This window comes from Silene latifolia, chromosome Y (assembly GCF_048544455.1).
Source record: "Silene latifolia isolate original U9 population chromosome Y, ASM4854445v1, whole genome shotgun sequence".
NCBI classification, from domain to species: Eukaryota; Viridiplantae; Streptophyta; class Magnoliopsida; order Caryophyllales; family Caryophyllaceae; genus Silene; species Silene latifolia.
Genome location: NC_133538.1, coordinates 453,175,332 through 453,197,712, shown reverse-complemented (window position 1 = coordinate 453,197,712; position 22,381 = coordinate 453,175,332). Strand labels below are relative to the sequence as shown.

Genomic DNA, 22,381 nt, shown 5'->3' with positions numbered 1-22,381 from the left:
ATATTATATACATATAATATATTAATACTAATACTGATACTACTACTACTACTAAAAATAATAATAATAATAATAATAATAATAATAATAATAATAATAGTAATAGTAATAGTAATAGTAATAGTAATAGTAATAATAATAATAATAATAATAATAATAATAATAATAATAATAATAATAATAATAATAATAATAATAATAATAATAATAATAATAAGAATTTTTTTGAGAGAGAGACAGGGAGAGCGATTTGCGTTTTGCGATCATCATCTTCGCTGCTTCGATCACCTTGCTGGACGGCCACCTCACGTCGCCGCCGACCTTCCTTCACCGTCGGCATCCTCACGACGCCGTCGTCTTTGTCTTGTTTAGGGCTTTCTTCACTGTTGGTTTTCTATTAGAGCGTTTAGGGTTTTCTTCTCTTTCTTTTTGTTTCAGTTTTAGGGTTCGGTCGTCTGTTCCTGTTAGTCTAGGTCGTCCTTACCATCAACAAACAACCAACTATCTCCGGCGACGTTCATCGGATTTGACTGTGTTGTTCATTTGCGGGAATGCGATCTCGGGTTTTCGGGTTTTCGACTTCGGTTTGGGTTAGTGGTGGTTGTGGCCCTTTGATCTTGTCGGAGTGAGGTTTTCTGCCGGCTAGATACTACCCTCCCGTCGCTGGTGTACTGTTGCACGTTACTCTACTGCTGCCGGTTGGTTTTCCATTTCTCCCTTTTTTTTGTTTTTTTTTGGGTTTTCCGGTCAGTGTACTGCTGCACTTTTCTGCTGGTAGCCTTGTCGGCATTTGCTGCTGTCCTGTGGCCTGACCGTGGTGGTTCAGTGGCAGCGCATTGCCGTGAGTGTTTGTGGTTGGGGTTTGTTCGTGTTTAGGGCCGTTTTTTGCCGTGGGTTTTGGTGTGTGATGCTTGTGGGTTCGCCGGAGCTCCGGTCACTTACCTATGCTTGCTGCCCTGCCCGCACATCTCGGCTATCTTCTTGGTGGCTATATTGGTTCTCGTGCAGGTAGGAGGAGGGGTTCTTCCGTCACGCCTGAACTTGTGCGGTTTCATTGTCCTTTTTCGAGTCTTCATGCGTGTCGGGATGGTTTTGGTAAGGGCCTTACTAAGGCTGCTTGGCAAAAACATTTTCAGGACCGACATTGCCAGAATGGTGCGTTGGAACTTACGCGTCAGACTCTTACCGATAGTTTGACTGTTAATTCTAATGACGAGAGTGTTTTGAGATGGATGGGGCTCTGGTTGTGTGAGGTGTGTTTTATGACCCGTACCACTCGTGCTAGATGTTGACATAGTCGGGGTGAAATTGTGTTGGCTCCGGAGCGTGTTGATGGCCTCTACAGTTTTCATATTTATGGTATTTCGAGACCTTTAGCTCCCTCTACTTCGGTTTCTTCTTATGATGGTGTTGAGCTTGTTCAGTGGTCTATATCTTCTCTTGATCGTTTACTGTTTGGGCCTCCGCACTGTAAAGTCTATTCCTCCTAAGTGTCGTCTTGGGTTTGCTTGGGCTTTGAAAGGAGCTCTGGATGATGTGGCTGATTCCCGTAGTGATCTCTCCCGCTGGATTCGTTTACTTGTTTTGCCACTGTATCTGCTTAGGACTTTCGCTCCTCAGAGTAATGTTGAGTGTAGGACTGCTATTCGGCGCCAGCGTCAGGAGGAAAGTATTGATAGGGCTATCCTTGCTTGGGGGGTACCTGGAGGGGGGTGGGGGGGGGGGGGGGGTGTTTGTAGCTGTTGCAGGAGTGTTTTGATGAGGGCCCTTCTTTGTTTCATGTGGAGGAGGATCTGGATTTGGGTGAGCTTAACCTCCGTCAATGTCGGCGGAAGATTTCTGATGGTCACTATACTGCTGCTGTTCGGGTGCTTTCTTCCTATGTAGTCGCCCCCTACTCCGATGCCACTCTTGTGGCCTTGCATGAGAAGCATCATGTCGCCCCACCTCCTTCATTGCCTCCTTTATCTGGGGATCTTCATCCTCTGGTTGCCTCTGAGTCAGTGGTTTTGGATGTGATTCGGAGTTTCACTCGTGGTACTTCTTGTGGGAAGGATGGTTTTCGTGCCCAGCACCTTATGGATTGTTTGAGTGGCGCTGTTGTGGCTGTCTCTAATGAGTTGATCACTTCTATTACTAGGGTGGTTAATCTATTTCTTGAGGGTCGGTGCCCTCTTGTTTTGGGTGAGTACATTGCCAGCGCTTCTCTCACGTCGCTTGTTAAACCAGGTGGTGGGGTCCATCCTATTACTGTTGGCACTGTCCGGAGATGGCTTGTCTCTAAGGTTGGTGCTTTTATGGTGGGTCCTTCTTTGTCATCTTACTTTGCTGGTTTACAGTTTAGGGTGGGTGTGTCCGGTGGAGGAGAGGCTATCTTGCATGCCTTGAATCGGCTCATAGAGGCTCGGGGTGCTGAGGTGGGACTTTCCATGTTGCTGGTTGATTTCCAGAATGCTTTCAACCTTGTTGATCGTACGACCATGCTTCAGGAAGTCCGCCGACGTTGCCCGGTTCTTTCCCGTTGGGTGGAGTTTTGTTATTCCAAGCCTACCCATCTTTTTTATAGGGAGCATTGTTTGTGGTCTTGTCAGGGTGTCCAGCAGGGTGATCCTTTGGGGCCGTTGCTTTTCGCTTTGTTTTTGCATCCCTTAGTATGCAAAATCCGGGACACTTTTGACCTCACTATGCAGGCATGGTACTTGGATGATGGCACCATTGTGAGGGATACTTTGGAGGTGGGAAAGGTCTTGGATTTGATTATGGAGGATGGCCCCCGTTTTGGTCTGCACCTTAATGTCTCCAAGACGGAGGTCTTTTGGCCTGTTAAGGATCCTCAGAGTCGGCTCCCTGGGGTTTTCCCCCCTTCTATTGCTCGGCCCGTGCGGGGCGTTACAGTTTTGGGTGGACCTGTTAGTACTTGCCCTGGTTTTGGCAGTGAGATTGTGGCGAGGAGAGTAACTAAGACCATTGAGCTAATGGACTTGATTGCGAGGATTAAGGACCCGCAATGTGAGTTACTTCTACTTCGAGCTTGTACTGGTATTTCTAAGCTCTATTTCTCCCTTCGTACTTGCTCCCCTAGTGTTTTGGGTCCATCCATCTCCCTTTTGTTGCTGCTCTTCATTCCAGCTTGGAACGCATCGTCACCGCGCCTGGTCCGGGTTTTGGGGATTGGCAGTGGCGCCTTGCTACTTTCCCCTTTCATCTTAGTGGTCTTGGTGTCTATGCGGTAGGGGATGTTTTACATTATGCTTTTATTGCGTCCCGTTTGCAGTCTGCTGATATGCAGGCTAAACTACTCGGTCCTTCTAGTATTGTAGCTGATGGCCCTGCTTTTGATGATGCCGCGCAGGGTTTTACTGCGATTACAGGCTTTGGTATCTTAGGTAATCCTAGTGAAATTGCTGCCCCCAAACTTATGAAGAAATTGGTAGACATTTATTTCGCGACGGTTGCTGCGGCCTCAGAGTCTGTTTTCTCTTTGACACCTCGCTAGCTTGCTTTGTGGCAGTCTTAGCAGGGTTCCCACTCCTCTGATTGGTTGCGTGCGGTTCCTATCTCGGAGTTGGGTCAGACTATGAATGGGAGGACTTACCGTAGTGTGCTTGGGTATCGTCTGGGTGTTCCGTTATTCACGGTCTCTATGTAATACTCCGTATTTATAAGTCTCTGGGTACTCTATCGAGTAGGCCTTACTCTGTCGAGTAAGGGTGAGTTGCGTTCTATAAAAGTTTCTGACCTGTTGGGTACTCGATCGAGTAACGTGGGTACTCGATCGAGTAAGGGGGTACTCGATCGAGTACCTTAGATACTCGATCGAGTAGCCGGGTTTTACGGGGAGTTTTCTCGGGTTTTGTTAATTATGCGATTAAGGTATGAAAGCTTTGTCGTCATTATTCTAAATCACTTTGGCAAAACCTAAATTACTGTTTAAGAGAGAAAGCAAGCAAGTTCTTCATCCTAATCGCATTATTAGCAATACCCGGAGTTTGGAAGGTCAGTTCTCGTCGTTGGTTATATCGTTGAGTTCCTTGCGTCGAGGGTAAGATCTATGTACCCTTTTTATTGTCTTTCCTTTAATTTGGTTAAACCCTAATTTAGGGATTTGGGGGTTTTTGTGTAGATTGTGATTCGGTAGTGTTTGTATGTTTGTATGATAGGAGGAGGTTTTGTAGAAGAGCCTTTTTAATACAAATTTGTAGAGACCGTCTCGATAATTATGCTTTCGGGTAGGATTTCCTACTCGGTATTAGTCTCATAATGGGATGATTGTTGATGTGTGAGATTGATTGTTTGATATAGTAATTGTATTGTGACGGCTGTGATTGTGATTGTACATTGTTGATAGATTCAGATGGTTGTTGATGTTGTGATTGTGATTGGTTATCTATGGTTCTCGAGATGCGTTCTCGGCTGAGTGGAGTCACTTGCGGGAGTGACTTCACGCCCTAGTTTCGCCCTTCATGGAACCCGCCACGGAAGGGGATGTGCACATTAATGGGACAGGGTTATCGCTCGGTATGATGAGCGGGGATTTGGTGGGTACGGTGCGGTCCCCCATGGCGGGGCTGGTCCAGTGGACAGTCGGTGATTGAGATTATTGGAATTGGTGTGGTTGTGTGTGTGACGATTATTTTGTCTGTTTATCTTATTGTTGATGTATATTGAATTGTGTGATTAGTACTGACCCCGTTTAAATGTTTTAAAACTGTGGTGATCCATTCGGGGGTGGTGAGCGATTTGCTTAAGCGGTATATCTTGGATACGCGTGGGATCTAGCGGGGATGGAGTCATCACATGTCGAGTCTTTAGTCTTCCATTTGTGTTTATTAGGACAGTTCCTTTCGGTTGGTTTATAGTTTGAGAACAGTTGTATTTTGCTTACGATTGGTTTTATTATGTAATCACTTAAACTTATTCAATAAAGTATGTTTCTTCATTGTCTTATGATTATCATGCCTCGGGTAACCGAGATGGTAGTATCCTTATACCTGAGTGGTCCTGGTAAGGCACTTGGAGTATGGGGGTGTTACAAATGGTATCAGAGAGACGATCCTGAAACCTGTAACCAATGAATCTAATGAATCTAGGGGGTCAATTAAAATGAACCCGGGGTAAAGGTTGTAGGAGCTAATGCAAAGACTTGGGAGACGTCCTAAAGTCGCGAACTCGCCCTACAATTTTGAACCGGTCACCATGGGATATGTGTCGGGATCGTTATGTGCTTATTGTGTGTTGTGTGTATCTATGTAGTAGTATGTTGTATGAATTGATGGATGCATGCATGTGGAGGATGGGGGATCTGAATTGAAAGATGATGATGACGTGAATTGTATGTTGGTTGATTGTAAAGCATGAAAGTATAAGGATTGATACATGTAATTTGGCATGTTATAATTATGTAAGGAAAAGTGTTTTGTCTATATATATATAAAGCGATGTGTAAGTATACATGTGGTTGTTGTCGTGTTGAGTAAAAGTACAGAAGGTTGGGAGTGTGAATTGAACATGTGCTAAGTGAATATGTTGAACGAATATGGTGGATAAATATGTGGTATGATGGATGAATTAGTGGAAAAAGATGAATCATCGTGGTAGTAACATGTGAATAGGGGACTTGATGTCATGTATTTGTGATTTTGTTTACGAAAAGTGATAGAATAAAAACATGTGGGTAAGTCATAATTGGCAAGTAAGATAAGCTATGTGCATGATGAATGTTGTTGCTTGGCTTTTGAAAATAGTAACATATGATTATGAATACTGGTTTTATGAGTTTTGGACTGGTTTTGTTTGCTTGGTTGTTGTTTAAGCTGTTTGGAAGTAAAAATCAAATAGTTACGTCATCTGATTACAGCAAAGTTGTCTTTAAACTGTTATAACTTGAGATTCATAAATGATTTTGATGTGATTCCAATTGGAGGTGATAGCTTGTCCTTTTACGATTCTAACGATAGGTCACACGCCCAAAACGACCAAGAAATGAGTGAGTTATGACTGTTTTACGAAAACTGGATGTCTTGAGAATTGGGGTACTCGATCGAGTATCCTTGGTACTCGATCGAGTAAGGGGGCACTCGATCGAGTACGTTAGTTACTCGATCGAGTGGCCCTGGTGATTTGTTTTACGTGCTTCTGATCTTCACCTACTCGATCGAGTAAGTCTCTTACTCGATCGAGTGGCCTGTACTCGATCTAGTGACCCCTGTTTTGGGTCATATGCTTACCCTTTTGACTTCGTTGCATATTATGTTAAATTCAAAGATGTTATTTTGCTTCTTTATGCATTGTTTTACATGTATGTTGGTCTTGATACGTAAGTTACCCAATCTTATGGTGAAGTGAGTGACACCTGTGGTGAGTAGGAGTTCGGTGGGAGGACATAAGTTATATGTGTTGTGATAAATAGTGGAAAAAGAAAAGGAAGATTGGTATGGTTTATTGAGACATAGAGCATGTTTTGTGAGATGAGATGAGCGATATGTTTGTATGTTGGGTAATGTAAAAGTAAATGAAGGTGGGCAAGGGATGGTGTGAGTTTATGGAACGTGAGAATGAAAAGATTGAAATGAAGGACGCAAATGGTGGCAGCTTGAGATGTGTAAAGAATCATGGAGGGGGATGGTTAGGAGTCGTGTGGGTTAAGAATATACATAGTGAAAGTTCGTTTTAAAGGGGTTGAGAAGAGGGGTATATAGTGAACTTTGTGGAGACATGTCGCGAGGTGGATTTGTAGACAGTGAGGGAGTTTGGGGAGATTTTGGTTTATTAAGAGGTGAAACCACTGTGGGATTTCCTTGGGAAATTAACGGTATTAAATGAATTCTGATTTCTAGAGAGGTACAAAGGAGATGCAATTGTTTGGACAGTGAACGTTGATTTTATGGATAGATTAGTGGCAAGTGTGAGTGATAGCATAATAAGAGAAGATCCATGGTAAGAAAGAGTGAGATGATGTCGGTAGAAAATAATGGAATTTGAGTGTTGGAGCAACAAAAAGGTAATTGCAGCACTAAAGCGTTAGCTAGAAGGAATAAGGAGTTGAGCTATTAATTGTTATTGTTGAGTGTAAAGAGAAAAGAAGGATAGAAGTAAGCTGAGAAAAATGTTGACCAGAGTTATGTGATATAGAAGTAAGGAATCGTCGAGATTTATGATATTATCATGAGGATATTAGTTAATGATTATATAGAAGTTTCAGGACAACATGATTGATAATGAGTTTCGAGGAATTAAGGGAGTAATAAGTTGGTGGAGTATTGGCAGGATACGAGATATTTGGTGGAGAGTTGGATGACAATACAAATAAGACAAAAGATTGGGTATAATGTTGAGGTAATTTTGTTGATGGGTTTGATGTTCGTTATTTGGGATGTTAACCAAAGATAGGAGAAAAACCGTGTTATTTTGATATGAGTGTAAGAGGTTTGATATACGAGCAGTGGTGGTATTGTGGTGTTGTCACTAGTGGTTAAGGGTGAGGATAGATAAGAAAGACAGCAGTCTTAGAGAGGTTGATTTTGTAAAGGCCGGATTGATATGAATGTTAGTAAGAAAGTATAAGATGTGGTTATATGAGGCGAGCGCTAGTGGTTGAATATTAATGGTATGGTTATACTTGGCATGAGCTGATGGTTATGCGAGCGGGAAAATATATTATGAGGGGCATATGAGTTAAGCTCGGGCGACAGGTAACCTTATCGAGTGGTAACTTACGTGATCAGGATTGACTAGTTGGATGTGATTATGGGTCTATGATGTCTATAAATGTTTGTGTAAGGTTGTGACCTCACGAGAGGCGGTATGGTGTGATAGTTATAATGTTGTTATCTGAATTTTCTGTAATACATGTTGGATACGAGAACGTAATGGAATGATGTTTAAAAAGGGTAATAATTTGACTGATTTGGCATGACTAGTTATGCTTGTCTGTATTCATGATACATGTCAATCTGTGATATGGTAAGGGGATGATATTCACGAGGTTATTATCTGTTTAATTCATAAAATATGTTGTGTTATGATTTAGTAAAGTGGATTTGAGTAAGTTTTTCTTGTCTGAAAAGTTATTCTGAGTCAGTGTTTATGGGAGTTGTATGCAGTTGTGATGTCTATCGATGTGGTTGTTGTGCCTCGGGTGGTGATCCGGGCACGATATTTAGTGTTGTGATGCGGGTATTTTCGCACTGCGGTGTGGCTGTTGGTGGCGGTGTTGTGATGCCGTCACCGGTTGTGGTGGAGTAGGCGAGATGTTTATGATACGAGTTTTGAAAGTGCATACCAAGTAATACATAGATTGTTGTTTTGTTTGATGTTGCTCCTGTGAGTTTCGGTTTGTACGAGATAGACAGTTCTTTTGTTATTGATGTTTTCTTTACCAGTTTAAGTTTGAGAATCAGGGTAGAGTATGGTATGAAATAGAGTTGTATATGTTTTCGTTGTTGTCATGGTATAATGATATTCTGTTGATGAGACGCGGTTGTGAGAGGTTGTTACAGTAATTTTGATCTTGTTCTAGATAAGGCTTTAGTGGACATGGTAATGGCAAGTGATTCGTAAAACATGTGTGGTAATGACCTGAAAGATGCAGGTGGTTCATAATCCTTTGTTGAGGCAGTGAGTGTAGGGTGTTGGGGGAAATAGTGTCATGTTAAGTTGTGTATGAGTTTTGCGGTAATGAAGGAAAGAACTTGAGGATCTAGTGTGAGTGTACGTAACGAGTGTGGATCGGGAGTTATGCTTCTGGAAGATAAGTGCTTTACATAGCGAGGTATGTTGGTTTGCAGTGATAATGGAGAGTTAGTATGGTGATTTTGCTACGAGCCTTATGGTATAGGTTAGGGGTGTGCAGATTGATTTGAAGTATGGGAACTGTCGAAGTAAGAGAGCCTTGAGAAATAGGAGTGGTTATGGAAATGAGGTTATAGGCGGTTATCTTTGACATGTGGTGGTAATGAGGATAATGAGAGAATATAGCTAAGGATTTAGTATTAGTGAGTTACGAGGACGTAACATTTGTCTTAAGAGGAGTAGGATGCAATAAAAGAGGGTTTCATGGTGGTGCATGCGGTAATATAATTGGAAGTAGAGTGTTAGCGTAGCGTAAAGGAGGGATTTGTTTTATGGATGATACTTATAAAAGGCCATGGCCGTGCTGGTAGTAGTGTAATGCTTCGGAGTATGAGAATATTTTATATAGTGTTGTGGTTGGAGGATGATGTTATGAGTCTGAGTAAACTTCGAGGACGAAGTTCCTTTTAAGGGTGGTAGAATGTAACATTCCGTTTGATGTCTATGAGTGTCTTGCTATTGGATTTGATAGTGGATAATATTATGGAGCTAGCAGCGTTAGAGGATGGTAGTTGGTCATGAATGGAGTTAGTGTCGTGTGAGATATATATATGTGGTAGATACGGTATCGTGAGCCATGTTGTGGAGGTAGGAATAGTTAGTGGAGTTGGCGTTACGAGTTCATGTTTGGGTTGGAGTTTCGTTTTGAGTTCTTAGACACGTTGTTGTGTCTTGATCGAGTTAGTATGTTTGTTTTTAGAGTATGGGTTGAACTTCGGGGACGAAGTTCTTTTTAAGGAGGGAAGACTGTAATACTCCGTATTTATAAGTCTCTGGGTACTCTATCGAGTAGGCCTTACTCTATCGAGTAAGGGTGAGTTGCGTTCTATAAAAGTTTCTGACCTGTTGGGTACTCGATCGAGTAACGTGGGTACTCGATCGAGTAAGGGGGTACTCGATCGAGTACCTTAGATACTCGATCGAGTAGCCGGGTTTACGGGTTTTGTTAATTATGCGATTAAGGTATAAAAGCTTTGTCGTCATTATTCTAAATCACTTTGGCAAAACCTAAATTACTGTTTAAGAGAGAAAGCAAGCAAGTTCTTCATCCTAATCGCATTATTAGCAATACCCGGAGTTTGGAAGGTCAGTTCTCGTCGTTGGTTATATCGTTGAGTTCCTTGCGTCGAGGGTAAGATCTATGTACCCTTTTATTGTCTTTCCTTTAATTTGGTTAAACCCTAATTTAGGGATTTGGGGGTTTTGTGTAGATTGTGATTCGGTAGTGTTTGTATGTTTGTATGATAGGAGGAGGTTTTGTAGAAGAGCCTTTTTAATACAAATTGTAGAGACCGTCGATAATTATGCTTTCCGTGTCGGATTTCCTACTCGTATTAGTCCCATAATGGGATGATTGTTGATGTGTGAGATTGATTGTTTGATATAGTAATTGTATTGTGACGACTGTGATTGTGATTGTACATTCTTTGATAGATTCGGATGGTTGTTGATGTTGTGATTGTGATTGGTTGTCTATGGTTCTCGAGATGCGTTCTCGGCCGAGTGGAGTCACTTGCGGGAGTGGCTTCACGCCCTAGTTTCGCCCTTCGTGGAACCCGCCACGGAAGGGGATGTGCACATTAATGGGACGGGGTTATCGCTCGGTATGATGAGCGGGGATTTGGTGGGTACGGCTACGGTCCCCCATCGGGGGTGGTCGGGTCCAAAGTGGACGATCGGTGATTGAGATTATTGGAATTGGTGTGGTTGTGTGTGTGACATTAAGTCAGTGTCTGTTTATCTTATTGTTGATGTATATTGAATTGTGTGATTAGTACCGACCCCGTTTAAATGTTTTAAAAACTGTGGTGATCCATTCGGGGTGGTGAGCGAGTTGCTTAGCGGTATATCTTGGATACGCGTGGGATCTAGGGGATGGAGTCATCACATGTCGAGTCTTTAGTCTTCATTTGTGTTTATTAGGACAGTTCCTTTCGGTTGGTTTATAGTTTGAGAACAGTTGTATTTTGCTTACAGTTGGTTTTATTATGTAATCACTTAAACTTATTCAATAAAGTATATTTCTTCATTGTCTTATGATTATCATGCCTCGGGTAACTGAGATGGTAGTATCCTTATACCTGAGTGGTCCTGGTAAGGCACTTGGAGTATGGGGGTGTTACACTCTAGGCCCTGTCCAGCTTGCTCTCGGGTTTTTGTTGATGATGTTTTTGGGGACCACGCTGTCTCTTGTACTGGTACTGTGGGCGTTAAACATCAGCATAACCTCGTCCGTGACACTCTCTTCGACATCTGCTATAGATCGGGTATTTCTGCGGGAAGGGAGGTTGATATCGGTTTGGTTGACGGGCATAGGGGTTCTCTTCGTCCTGCGGATTTGCTGCTTTATTCTTGGGACAGAGGACGTGATGTGTGCGTTGACTTGACAAGGTCTTCTCCTTTGACTCAGACTGGGATGACGGATTTTGTGCTTGGCCGGGTTGTTGCTGATGCTGCGCAGCGTAAGTGTGCTAAGTACGGGGATTTGTGTGCGGCAGCGGGTTATGGTTTCCTTCCCTTTTCTTTCTCATCACTTGGAGAGCTGGGTTCGGATGCCGTTGCCTTGTTCAAGCGAATCCAGAAATTCTCGGTATCTCAGGATGCGGGGGCTCGGGTGGCCGATTACATTTTTACTAGACTTAGCTTTGTTGTTGCTAAGGGTGTGGGAGCCTAGCTTGTTTCTCGGCTCCCCACCAATTTCATGTAAATTTTTATTTTTCTTTTAATGAAAGCTGCGCGCATCCTTATAATAAAAAAAAACATAATAATAATAATGATGAAGATGATGATGATGATGATGATGATGATGATGACGACGACGACGACAACGACGACGACGATGATGATGATGAAGCAAAGAGCTAAAATCAGGCACATTCAGTTATCTAACTCTGGCACGCTAAATATTTTTTTGCTAAAATCTCTGAAAGGCAACATCAACAGGTTATTGGGACCATCAAGGATAGGAATGGTGTTGATCAACAAGGTTTAGACAAAGTTGGGTTAGCCTTTCATGACTATTATCAGCATTGTGCAGCTGATATTGTAGAGTTTGATAATGTCTCTTCTGGCCCCACTGTTACTGATGAGGAGAAAATTGGTCTTATCCAGCCTATCACTACAGATGAAATTAAAGCTGTTGTCTTTAGTATGGACTCTAATAGTAGCCCAGGGATTGATGGTTTCTCTGCTGGGTTTTTTAAATCAGCTTGGAGTATTATTGCTAGTGATTTTTGTAAGGCTGTTCAAAGTTTTTTTAGGACGGGTAAAATGGCAAAGCTAGCTAACTCAACTATTCTTTCTCTTATCCCCAAGAAAGACACTCCTAGTAGTGTCATGGACTTTAGGCCTATCTCTTGTTGTACAGTTTTCTATAAAACCATAAGCAAAATCTTAACTACTAGACTGCAACAAGTGCTCCCTGGTATTGTTGGTGAAGAGTAGGCTGCCTTTATTAAAGGAAGAAGCATCCATGAAAACATCTTGTTATCTCAAGCATTGGTTAAAGGGTATAATAAACAGCTCCTCTCTCCTAGGTGCCTAATCAAGGTAGATATTCGAAAAGCTTTTGATTCCTTGCATTGGCACTTTGTAGAAAGAATGTTTTATGAGTTTAGTTTCCCTGAGCAGTTTATCAAATGGATACTTGCGTGTATTACTAGTACTTTGTTTTCTCTAAAACTTAATGGAGGCTTGACTGGATTTTTCCCTGGTAAGAGTGGGCTTAGGCAAGAGGACCCCCTCTCTCCCTATCTCTTTGTTCTAAGCATGGAAATATTGTCCAGATCTTTGAGAACTCTTTGCCAGCAAGACTCAGTTTTTTTCCATCCCAAGTGTTGCAAATTCAACTAAACTCATTTAATTTTTGCTGATGATTTGATGGTGTTTATCCGAGGTGATGTACACTTAGTGAAAGCTGTTCAAAAAGCTTTAACTGACTTTGCCTTGGTCTTAGGTTTACATGCTAATATGGAGAAAACTGGTATATTTTTTGGAGGTGTCTCTCACGATATCAAAGCTGAAATCCTAGCTAAAACTGGTTTTACTGTTGGTGAGTTCCCCTTCAAATATTTGGGATTTCCTCTTGGAACTACTAGATATTCTCTTAATATGTTTGATAACCTCCTAATCAAAATTCAGAAGAAAATGCAACATTGGTCTGCCAAAACTCTTTCTTATGCTGGGAAAGTTGAGCTAATCAATTCAGTCATCTTTGGGATTGAAAAATACTGGTGCTCTAGTATCTTGCTTCCTCAAGCTGTTCTTCAAAAAATTTCTAAGCTTAGCAGGAATTTTTTTTTTTTGGGAATTTAGGAAGGGGAAAGGAAGCTTCAGTTCCAAAGTTGGGCTCATATCTATGCCCCTCTTAAGAAAGGAGGGTCCAGCATTAAAAATGTGTATATTTGGAACATTGCTCTACTGTTGTACTGGATATGGAAATTATCAGTCCCTCTTGTTGGTCTCTGGGCTAGATAGCATCAGTATTATGTTTTAAAGACTGATAGCATCTAGTCTCTTACTTCTAAAACTCAACTCTCTGGCAGTTTGAAGGGCCTTTTAACAGCTAGGGACTTCTTGCTAAACAATTCTGGCTCCATTCGGGTTGCCAAAGGTCTTTTGGAGTTCTGGGGAACAGGGGGTAAATTCCAGACCATTACTGTTTATGATCATCTTTTAAAGATTCCTGATCAGGAAAATTGGCATTAGGTGTTATCCCACTCTAGTATTGTTCCTAGTCACAGGCTTATTGCTATTCTTGTAGCTCAAGGAAAACTGGCATATGTGGATAATCTATAGATGAGAGGATTTCAGTTGGCAAACAGAGGCTGCCTATGTAAGCAGGAAAATGAGACTCATCAACATCTCTTTTTCAGCTTTTCCTTTTCTTAGGCAGTCTGGACTGGTCTGCAACATTGGCAGCAGCTTGCTGTTCAGACCTCTGGTTTGGTGGAAGGGATGAAATGGAGTTTTGATCATAGGAGTAAATCTGGCTAGCCTACTGCCTGGTATAGGACTGTCCTTGCTGCTGCTACTTATAGGCTTTGGATGGAATGTAATGCACGCATTTTTGGGAGTCAGGAATACTCTGTTAAGTCTATAATTGATAGTGTAAAGTTTATAGTTTCAGTTAGGATGTATATGAGGAGGCAGTCTAGAGTCAAGATTGATAAGCTTTGCTCTTAAAGAGAACTTGGTTTACTCGGGATCTCTTTCTCGAGTTGTTCTCTAGTGTGATATTCTTGCAAAATTGTAGTTTTATTTCTTCTTGAAATAAAATGATTAACTTTTAGCAAAATAATAATAATAATAATAATAATAATGATAAGTATATAATATAATATAATATAATATAATATAATATAATATAGTAATTTCCTAATATGCTCTATAAGACCTACCTTATCACTATAAATAGATGGTATGACCTAATAAAAAACCTTATTTTTCACATAAAGACATAATATCACATAAAAGTAAGAGAGGCAGAATTAAAAGGGAGAAAAGAAGAGGAGTTCGTCATCTTTTATTCGCCTCAAGGTAAGACCGTCTTATAAAATAATGTATTGATTTTGTAATTGTTATAACTCGTAAACTAGACCACCATATGACTAACTAAGACCGTCACCATGACCGTTGACCATCAGGGATTGACCAGGACCCACCGTTGACCAGCAGGGACCACGGGTAAAGGGAGTTTTAGGCGGGTTTTTATGGGTGTTTTACGTGTTTAAACATGGTTATGAACCCATATTCAATTGTGACTGACTTGGGTTTGGTTGGGTGGTACCTCGGTTTGCGTCTACCACCGTGGATGGTCAAGGACGGTGGTTCGCGTGGTGGTTGGTTGGGAATACGCGATAGGGCATGGGTAATGTTAACCACGATGGAAACGTTGTATACACGTTGCTTTGACTTGTTGGACTCGAACTGGGGTTGGTTGGGTTGTGGGTGGTTAGTCAACCACTTTCGGGTGGTCGTGGGTCGCTGTTGTTAGGGTTCGTGCGACGGCTTGCCAGAAAATGAAAATTGGGGATTGCGTTAATGTTGTGGTTATTGGTGTTGTGGCTGTCGTGGGTAGGGTAACTGATACAAATGCGGAAGCGAGTAACTAACTTTAACGAACTGAAAACTTGTCACGTGATATGCGTGACAAAGTAACAGTAATTAACGAAATAAAACAGGATATTTAGTTCGTTATTCGACCTTGACTGCGAACTAATGGTGCCGGCCTAACAAACGAACTACCTTGTTTGATTGCTAAACGGAGATTTGAAGTGCAATCTCAAATCGAAGTTTTGATCAAAACCTTTGATCGTTTTATTTCTGGAATTCTTATTAAACCTTCAATGCCTAAAACAGAATACAAGGCAATCCTTAAATAACTAATTGTCTCCTTAACTAATGAGACTCCTAACTTAAATAAAAAACCAATTAATAAAATGTAAACTTAATCTTCATTTAACCTAACAACTAAATCTGATCAATGATCAATTTTTATTCAACTAAATTAATTCCTATAATTCGGACTCAGCTCAACAAACCCGTCACCGCTTATCTTGATATTGGGCCTTCATTAAACAATATGCCAACGATGCCACATGAAATTGCTCACCCGTGTTCGACGCCTAATCCTTACAATGACAAGGAATCGTATCATCCCCTCCCTCTTGAGACGGAATTGTCCTCAATTCTGGTAGAATAAATCAACCTTTGGAACCAAAACACCCTCCTCCAGGATCAAAAACCATGATACAATGGCTTAGCTTGGACTTGGACTTGGACTGAAACGCAAATCTCAGGTGAGCTTGGAATATCCTTACTATAAGGCATTTGAGCGTCAAGCTTTAACTCCCGTTCCAGACCACTTGCAGCTGTAACTCCTTAGTCTCTCTGGGGTCACTTCGATGTGCTGCTTTATCAAGTAACAGAGCTCCAGGTATGAGTTTTCTGCCTTGCACATGGAGTAATCCAGATGATACATTAATCGGATATACACCCTTGTTCTCTTCCAGCAGCATACCAAGGTCGGCCTTTGCACTACTTTCCTGCTACTGCTCTGCCCGTGCTATTGCCATGAGAGTGTAACCAAAACCCGCATTGTGATGAGCCTGCTCTACCTCCCTTTTACTAGTGAACAAAGTATAACCAGCCTTCTTTCCTTGAGACGAGTGTATGGCACGGATACTGGCGGGTGACATAGGTTTCAAAATAATCTTTTTTTTTTCTTTTAACAAAGAAAGCATGTTGCTTCTTCCTTGATGTACAACATCTCTATCATACTGCCATGGATGACCCAATCATAGATGACAAGCATCCATTGGAACGACGTCACAAAGTACTTCATCTTCATATGGTCCCATGACAAAATTCACCCTAGCCTGCTTTGTAACTCTGACATTATTACAGTCCCGAGCCAGTGCAATGAATAAGGTTTTGGATGAGGTGAAGTAATTAATGCCAGTTTATCGACTAACTTAGTTGATGCCATGTTAGTACAACTACCCCCGTCTACAATAACACTACACCATCGATCTTGGACCGAGCACTTGGTGTGAAAAAGCTGACCCCGCTGCTTTTCTTCCCTTGTTTCCATTGCTGAATGCAACATACGTCGCAAAACCAAGGACGTATCATAAATAGGAGCTTCATAAGTCACTGTCTCGTTTTCCTCCTATGCACTGACTTCGAATATCCCATCCTCCTTAGGTGCCTCATCTTGCAACCCATCACGCAAACTGATGGCTTCCAGTAAAGTAAAAGTTCGTCTGTTTGGACATTCACTTTGAAAGTGCCCGAACCCTTGGCATTTAAAGCAACAAATTTTCAAAAATCCAGCTCCTTCCCCTTCACTTATGGCCTCCCTTGTACTGGTGGTACTGTTTTGGTACCCGTGTTTGTACTTGGACCAGCCATCTCCTGCCGCTGACCATCCCACTTACCTGAAAAACTCAGTTCTGAAGCAACTACAGTAGCCTTTAACTGAGACTCAACTTTTAGGCTTAGGGTACACAACATATCAAAAGAAGCGTACGGCTGCAAGTCTACAACATTACCAATATTACGGTTTAATCCCCTGCAAAATCTTGCCATCTTTTGTTCCTCAATTTCATAAATTTCACAAATTAATGTTAGTTTCTCAAATTCCGAAATATAATTGGTTATCGATAAACTATCCTGAGTTAATCCCGCAATTTTCTTATATAGATCGATCTTATAATATTTGGGTACAAACCTTTTACGCAATTTTCTTTTGAGTTCCTCCCAGGAACTAATTTTATTCTTGCCTTCCCTTGAGATTCTTGAACCACAAGGGTGCGTTTCTTACCAACTTCAAGATAGAGTATTTGCAACTTTTTTCGTCAGATAAATCCATGAATTCGAACATACGCTCTATCTTTCATTCCCATTCTAGATAGTCCTCTGGATCGGTGCTACCCTCGAACTCCGGGAGTTCAGTGATCTTGAATTCATCCACCTGACGAGGTGGTTCTCCTCGCCTTGGCTGCCACCGTGGTCCACCTTCGGGGAGGTTCCTTAGAGCCTCTCTTAAATTATTGAGAAATTCAGGGTCATCAAAATTCATTGTCACCCTCTAGGATCAAGAGCCGAAGCTCTGATACCAGATGATACAAATGCGGAAGCAAGTAAATAACATTAACGAACTTAAAACTTGTCACGTGATAAGCGTGACAAAGTAACAGTAATTAACGAAATAAAACAGGATATTTAGTTCGTTATTCGACCTTGAATGCGAACTAATGATGCCGGCCTAACAAACGAACTACCTTGTTCGATTGCTAAACGGAGATTTGAAGTGCAATCTCAAATCGATGTTTTGATCAAAATCTTTGATCGTTTTATTTCTGGAATTCTTATTAAATGTTCAATGCCTAAAACAGAATACAAGGCAATCCTTAAATAACTAATCGTCTCCTTAACTAATGAAACTCCTAACTTAAATAAAAAACCAATTAATAAAATATAAACTTAATCTTCATTTAACCTAACAACTAAATCTGATCAATGATTATTTTTTATTCAACTAAATTACTTCATATAATTCGGACTCAGCTCTAACAAACCCGTTACCATCTAGCTTAATATTGGGCCTTCTTTAAACAATATGCCAACGATGCCACATGAACTTGCTCACCCGTGTTCGACTCCTAATCCATACACTGACCAGGAATCGTATCAGTAACTAGGGTTGGTAGTTGGTCGTGACTGGTTGTGTCGGGTCAGAGGGAGTTTGTAGTGGTGGCCACTGGTGGTCGTGAGAGTGGTTAAGGGTGAAGGTGTTGTTTATGTCGGGTTATAGGGAGGAGGTTTGGGCGTGATTGTTGAGGGTTGAAGGGACGGTTTGGCTGGTGGTTGGCAGTTGTTGGGGTGCGTCATGGTACAGGTTAGAGGTGGCAGGGCTGAGTGGTCCCAGTGGTGGCCGGTGGTGCCGGGTTTAGGTGGTAGAAGGGGAGGTGATGGACACGGTTTTTAAACCGTGTATGTGGGGGATAAAAAGGGGTTGTTTTAAACGGGTTTGTTTGGGATTTGGGTTTAATTATTTAGTGGGTTTCACACAATAATTTACACAGGAAAATAATTAATGTAAATAAATTATAACTGGTTAATTTATACTAATGAATTGAATAATTAATAATTAAAATATAAATATTGTATTTAGGTGACGGATTTGAAGTGAAGTACTTTTGATTATTATTCTTTGTACTACGTATTGGATAATTGCTGTTGAGTTAGGTTATCTACTCAACTCGAATGTGTATTGGTGAATTTATCAGTTGAATATTAATTGGAATTGGATGTTGGTTGTTGGATGATTATCGTTATTATTTATCCGTTGAATTATTGTTATCCGTATTGCTTTTTTGTATTGTTGTTGTATGAAGGCCCGGTCCAAGGGTGGTGAGTAATATTTGAAGAACCGGACCACGGGTGGTGGTATATAAAAGGGTGTCTTGGGATTTGATATTGTTTATATGGGTGTCTTGGGTTATTGATATGGGTGTCTCGGGATATATATATATATATATAGATATATATATATATATATATATATATATATATATATATATATATATATATATATATATATATATATATATATAGATATATATATATATATATATTGATAGGTGTCTCGAGAGAATGCGTGGATGTCGGAGTTGCAAAAGGGATTGAGCATTTGCAAATTTGATTTGTCTTATTGTTGTATTGTTCTTGTTGTTTAGATATTCCTACTCAACCGTTGGGTTGACCGTATAGTCGTTAAACACCTGTGATGAACCAATAATTGGGGAGCAGATTAATTTGAGGCAATTGAGCTGGCTTAGAAGGGAGCTGACGGGCGAGAGGCTATGACATTTACTTACCTGTCTAGATCACCTAGAATGGACAAACACTATTTAATAATCGTTTTATTTGGTTTCCGATGCAGTTGTATTTTGTTCATTTATAGTTATTTATTTTGGGATAATGTAATCATGTCATTTAACATTATTTATTTAAAGTACTGCGTTTTGTCTTAATTTGTTATAGACTACCACGGTCAATCCGAGATGGTAACAACTTCATTTACTTAGGAATGCCTAGTAAGGCTCTTGGATAAATAGGGCTGTTACAAAGTGGTATCAGAGCAAAACAATCCTCAGGCCTAAACCAATGAACAAATGAACTTAAGATGTGTCTAATAAAATGAAGACCGGGTAGAAACTGTTAGGAGCCCCTCTTAGTACGGTTAGGAATGCGCGCCTAATTAGTACCATGGCCCTTTCAGTTTTGAACTGGTCACCTCGAGATAAATTGAATGAGTGGGGTAATTAGAAAGTATTTTCTGTCTTAAGGGTCAATTGTTTGTCTTAAGATAAAAATTTCTAACCTTGTTGCAGGACGCGGAGTTGAGGTAACTATGATTGTGAATTTGGCCTTGGGCTATGTGCATAGGGGTGTGTAGCGTGAAGGTTTATTGTTTGGCATAGCTTGTGACTCATCTTACGAATATATTGAATTGAGTTTTATATATTGATAAAACTATGATTATGTTAATTCCTTGGATGCTATGAATCGTTGGATGCATATAATGTGTGCAAATAAATAACAATTCATGTCTAGTGATATGCGGACTATGTTGCCCCGAAGCCATGTTTATCTATGTATGTATAGCAATAGAGGTATCAATTTAATGATGGGAATGGGAGGATTAATATTGTTGGCCATTTTAGATATTCATCGTGTTTTAATAAAGTATTTATTCGGAAACTTCGAAACGAAGTTTTTTTTAGGAGGGTAGTGTGGGGTACTACTAAAATTTTGGGCCTTGGTATAACTTTTATTATGTGTGTTTTATACAATTGGTGTATCTTTTACTTTCATATGTTATACAATTAAGTGCAATGTATTAACATTGTGAAGATTGCTTGTAAGCTTGATTAATTTCTCATATTTTACCCCTAATTGTTTCGACTGTCGTTTTTTGCCTGCTTATTATCTATGGACGAAATTTTTATGTGTGATATTCCTGTGTGTTAGCTTTTGTTTGCCACTGGTTTCATGCTTAGATGATTTACAGTTTAGGAGAAATAAATGTTTTAGTGAACCGTGGTCATAATGTTACTTTGTAGTCATATTTTCGACTTATGATTTTGTAAAAAATTTCATTTAATATGTACTTATAATTTATGCATGATTCCAACTCCTCTGCTTAAAGGACTCGTATACATTTTTAAATTGATAAGACACGTTAAATATCGATGTCTTAATATTTAATGGTGATTTTTGCAAGTTGACTCACATTTGTACCGATATGCTAATAAAATTCTTTTTAGACCATTTGAGTTGTAAAAATCCATATATTAAATTGTTTATTTGAGCTATGGACTTGATTCTCATTCTCATATGTTAATAACTCTATGTATTTTCTAAAAAGTATAACAACTTAAGAAATAATTAAGAGGTTATTTATTGGTGATTTTTTTTAAAGTTATAACATGTTTTCTAACATTGTAAAGGTGTACTTTAGCGACAAGATTTTAAAAAAGTTGCATTATTGTGTTTTACAACTCTTCTAGTATATTATAATAGTGTGCTTTCATGATGTAAATGATAGGATCACATATATTATGTTCACTAATATGCGGTAAAACTGAAAATATTATATTTGGTAATTCTATCGGCATGAGGTTATGTAATATTTTCTATGTAAACAACATGAATCTTAACTATATAAAGATGGAGTTGAGTGTGAAAGTTTAATTGATTACGTATGTGATAAGTTATAACATTTGAAATAGATTCTGGTATTGTTAATATTATTGTTTTCTTTTGCGGGATTGTCATATGTTATGATTGTTGACAAGGAAGTTGGGATCAAAATCTTGAAATTTGAATGTTATATTTTATTTACTGTCTTTGCACGAATGGTATATATGAGGATTAAAAAAAAAATTAAAACTAAAAATTATTTTCTATTCAGAATTAAGAATAAAACAGACGAGGTAGATAGTGTGATATATTAGTATGTGACCACGTTGACTTGGTTAGTATATGTTGAGTAATCTCTATGTTTTAAAGAGTTTATTGATCTAGCTGCACTTAACTTGTTGTTGTTTATAAATGAGTTTCAAGAGAATAGCAAAATATTGAATTAGTTGATTATATGATAGTTGTACAGTAGAGTAATATATCCTTAACTTATGATAATATGAATTTAATTATTAGTTTATGGGATCTTATGATTAGAATGTTGGGGTAACATGTGTTATAAAACAAGTGACAAAAATTGCTAATAAGTACTCCCTCCATTCAACAATTATCACCCCATTTCTCTAATAAATAAGAGGAGTATTATATTGAAGTGGGGTGATAAAAGTTGAATGGAGGGAGTATGATGCAATACTAGAATTGTTGTAAACCGTAATATGTTATAGGATATGCAATTAATACTGTTATTATTGTTTCACGTAATGTGTTTATCCTTATCAAAGTTCATTAGAAGTTGACTTATGATTGTGGATTATCGATGTATGTAGCTGCATTAACAAGTTTCGCAGATTTGTTGCAAGTTTAGTAATGTACATATAACTAGGAATTTAAGTACAAGTTTAGTTTATAATGTGTGTTTTTAAAGTATGTTGTGATTTATGTTACTACGAGTAATTTGTTACCAATCATGCTAAATAAACAATTGTGCTATGTTTTGCTATAGTCTTTGAGCTCGGGCATGTTGACTTGGTATAATATTTTCATTAGTGACCTAGGTTACGGGGACGTAACCATAATTTTAAAGGGGGTAGGATTGTAAAATCTCGGTAGTTGCGGCATTTTGAATAACATATTATTTGATAATAGAGAAGTTTGTGTTGAGTTATAATTGTTGTCTCGATTTTCTCAGTTTAAAATAATTTATTAAAACGGCCTTGCATAATAAAACTCTTATCATTTACTTCCTAGCGAACATACCATTTGTGCCATAATTATAGTTAATTATAATGATTGTGTTATATGCAGTATTAACTTTATA

The 22,381-nt window shown here is 39.6% G+C and overlaps 1 protein-coding gene across 1 annotated transcript; it reads left to right on the top strand.

Moving 5' to 3' along the window:
• Positions 1-6,970: 6,970 nt before the first annotated feature.
• LOC141632804 (uncharacterized) lies at positions 6,971-13,557 on the top strand. The gene is made up of 6 exons (XM_074445316.1): positions 6,971-7,000; positions 11,794-12,274; positions 12,446-12,562; positions 12,806-13,110; positions 13,165-13,274; positions 13,395-13,557. The coding sequence occupies exons 1-6, from the start codon at positions 6,971-6,973 to the stop codon at positions 13,555-13,557; spliced, it is 1,206 nt and encodes a 401-aa protein (XP_074301417.1).
• The last annotated feature ends 8,824 nt before the right edge of the window (positions 13,558-22,381 follow it).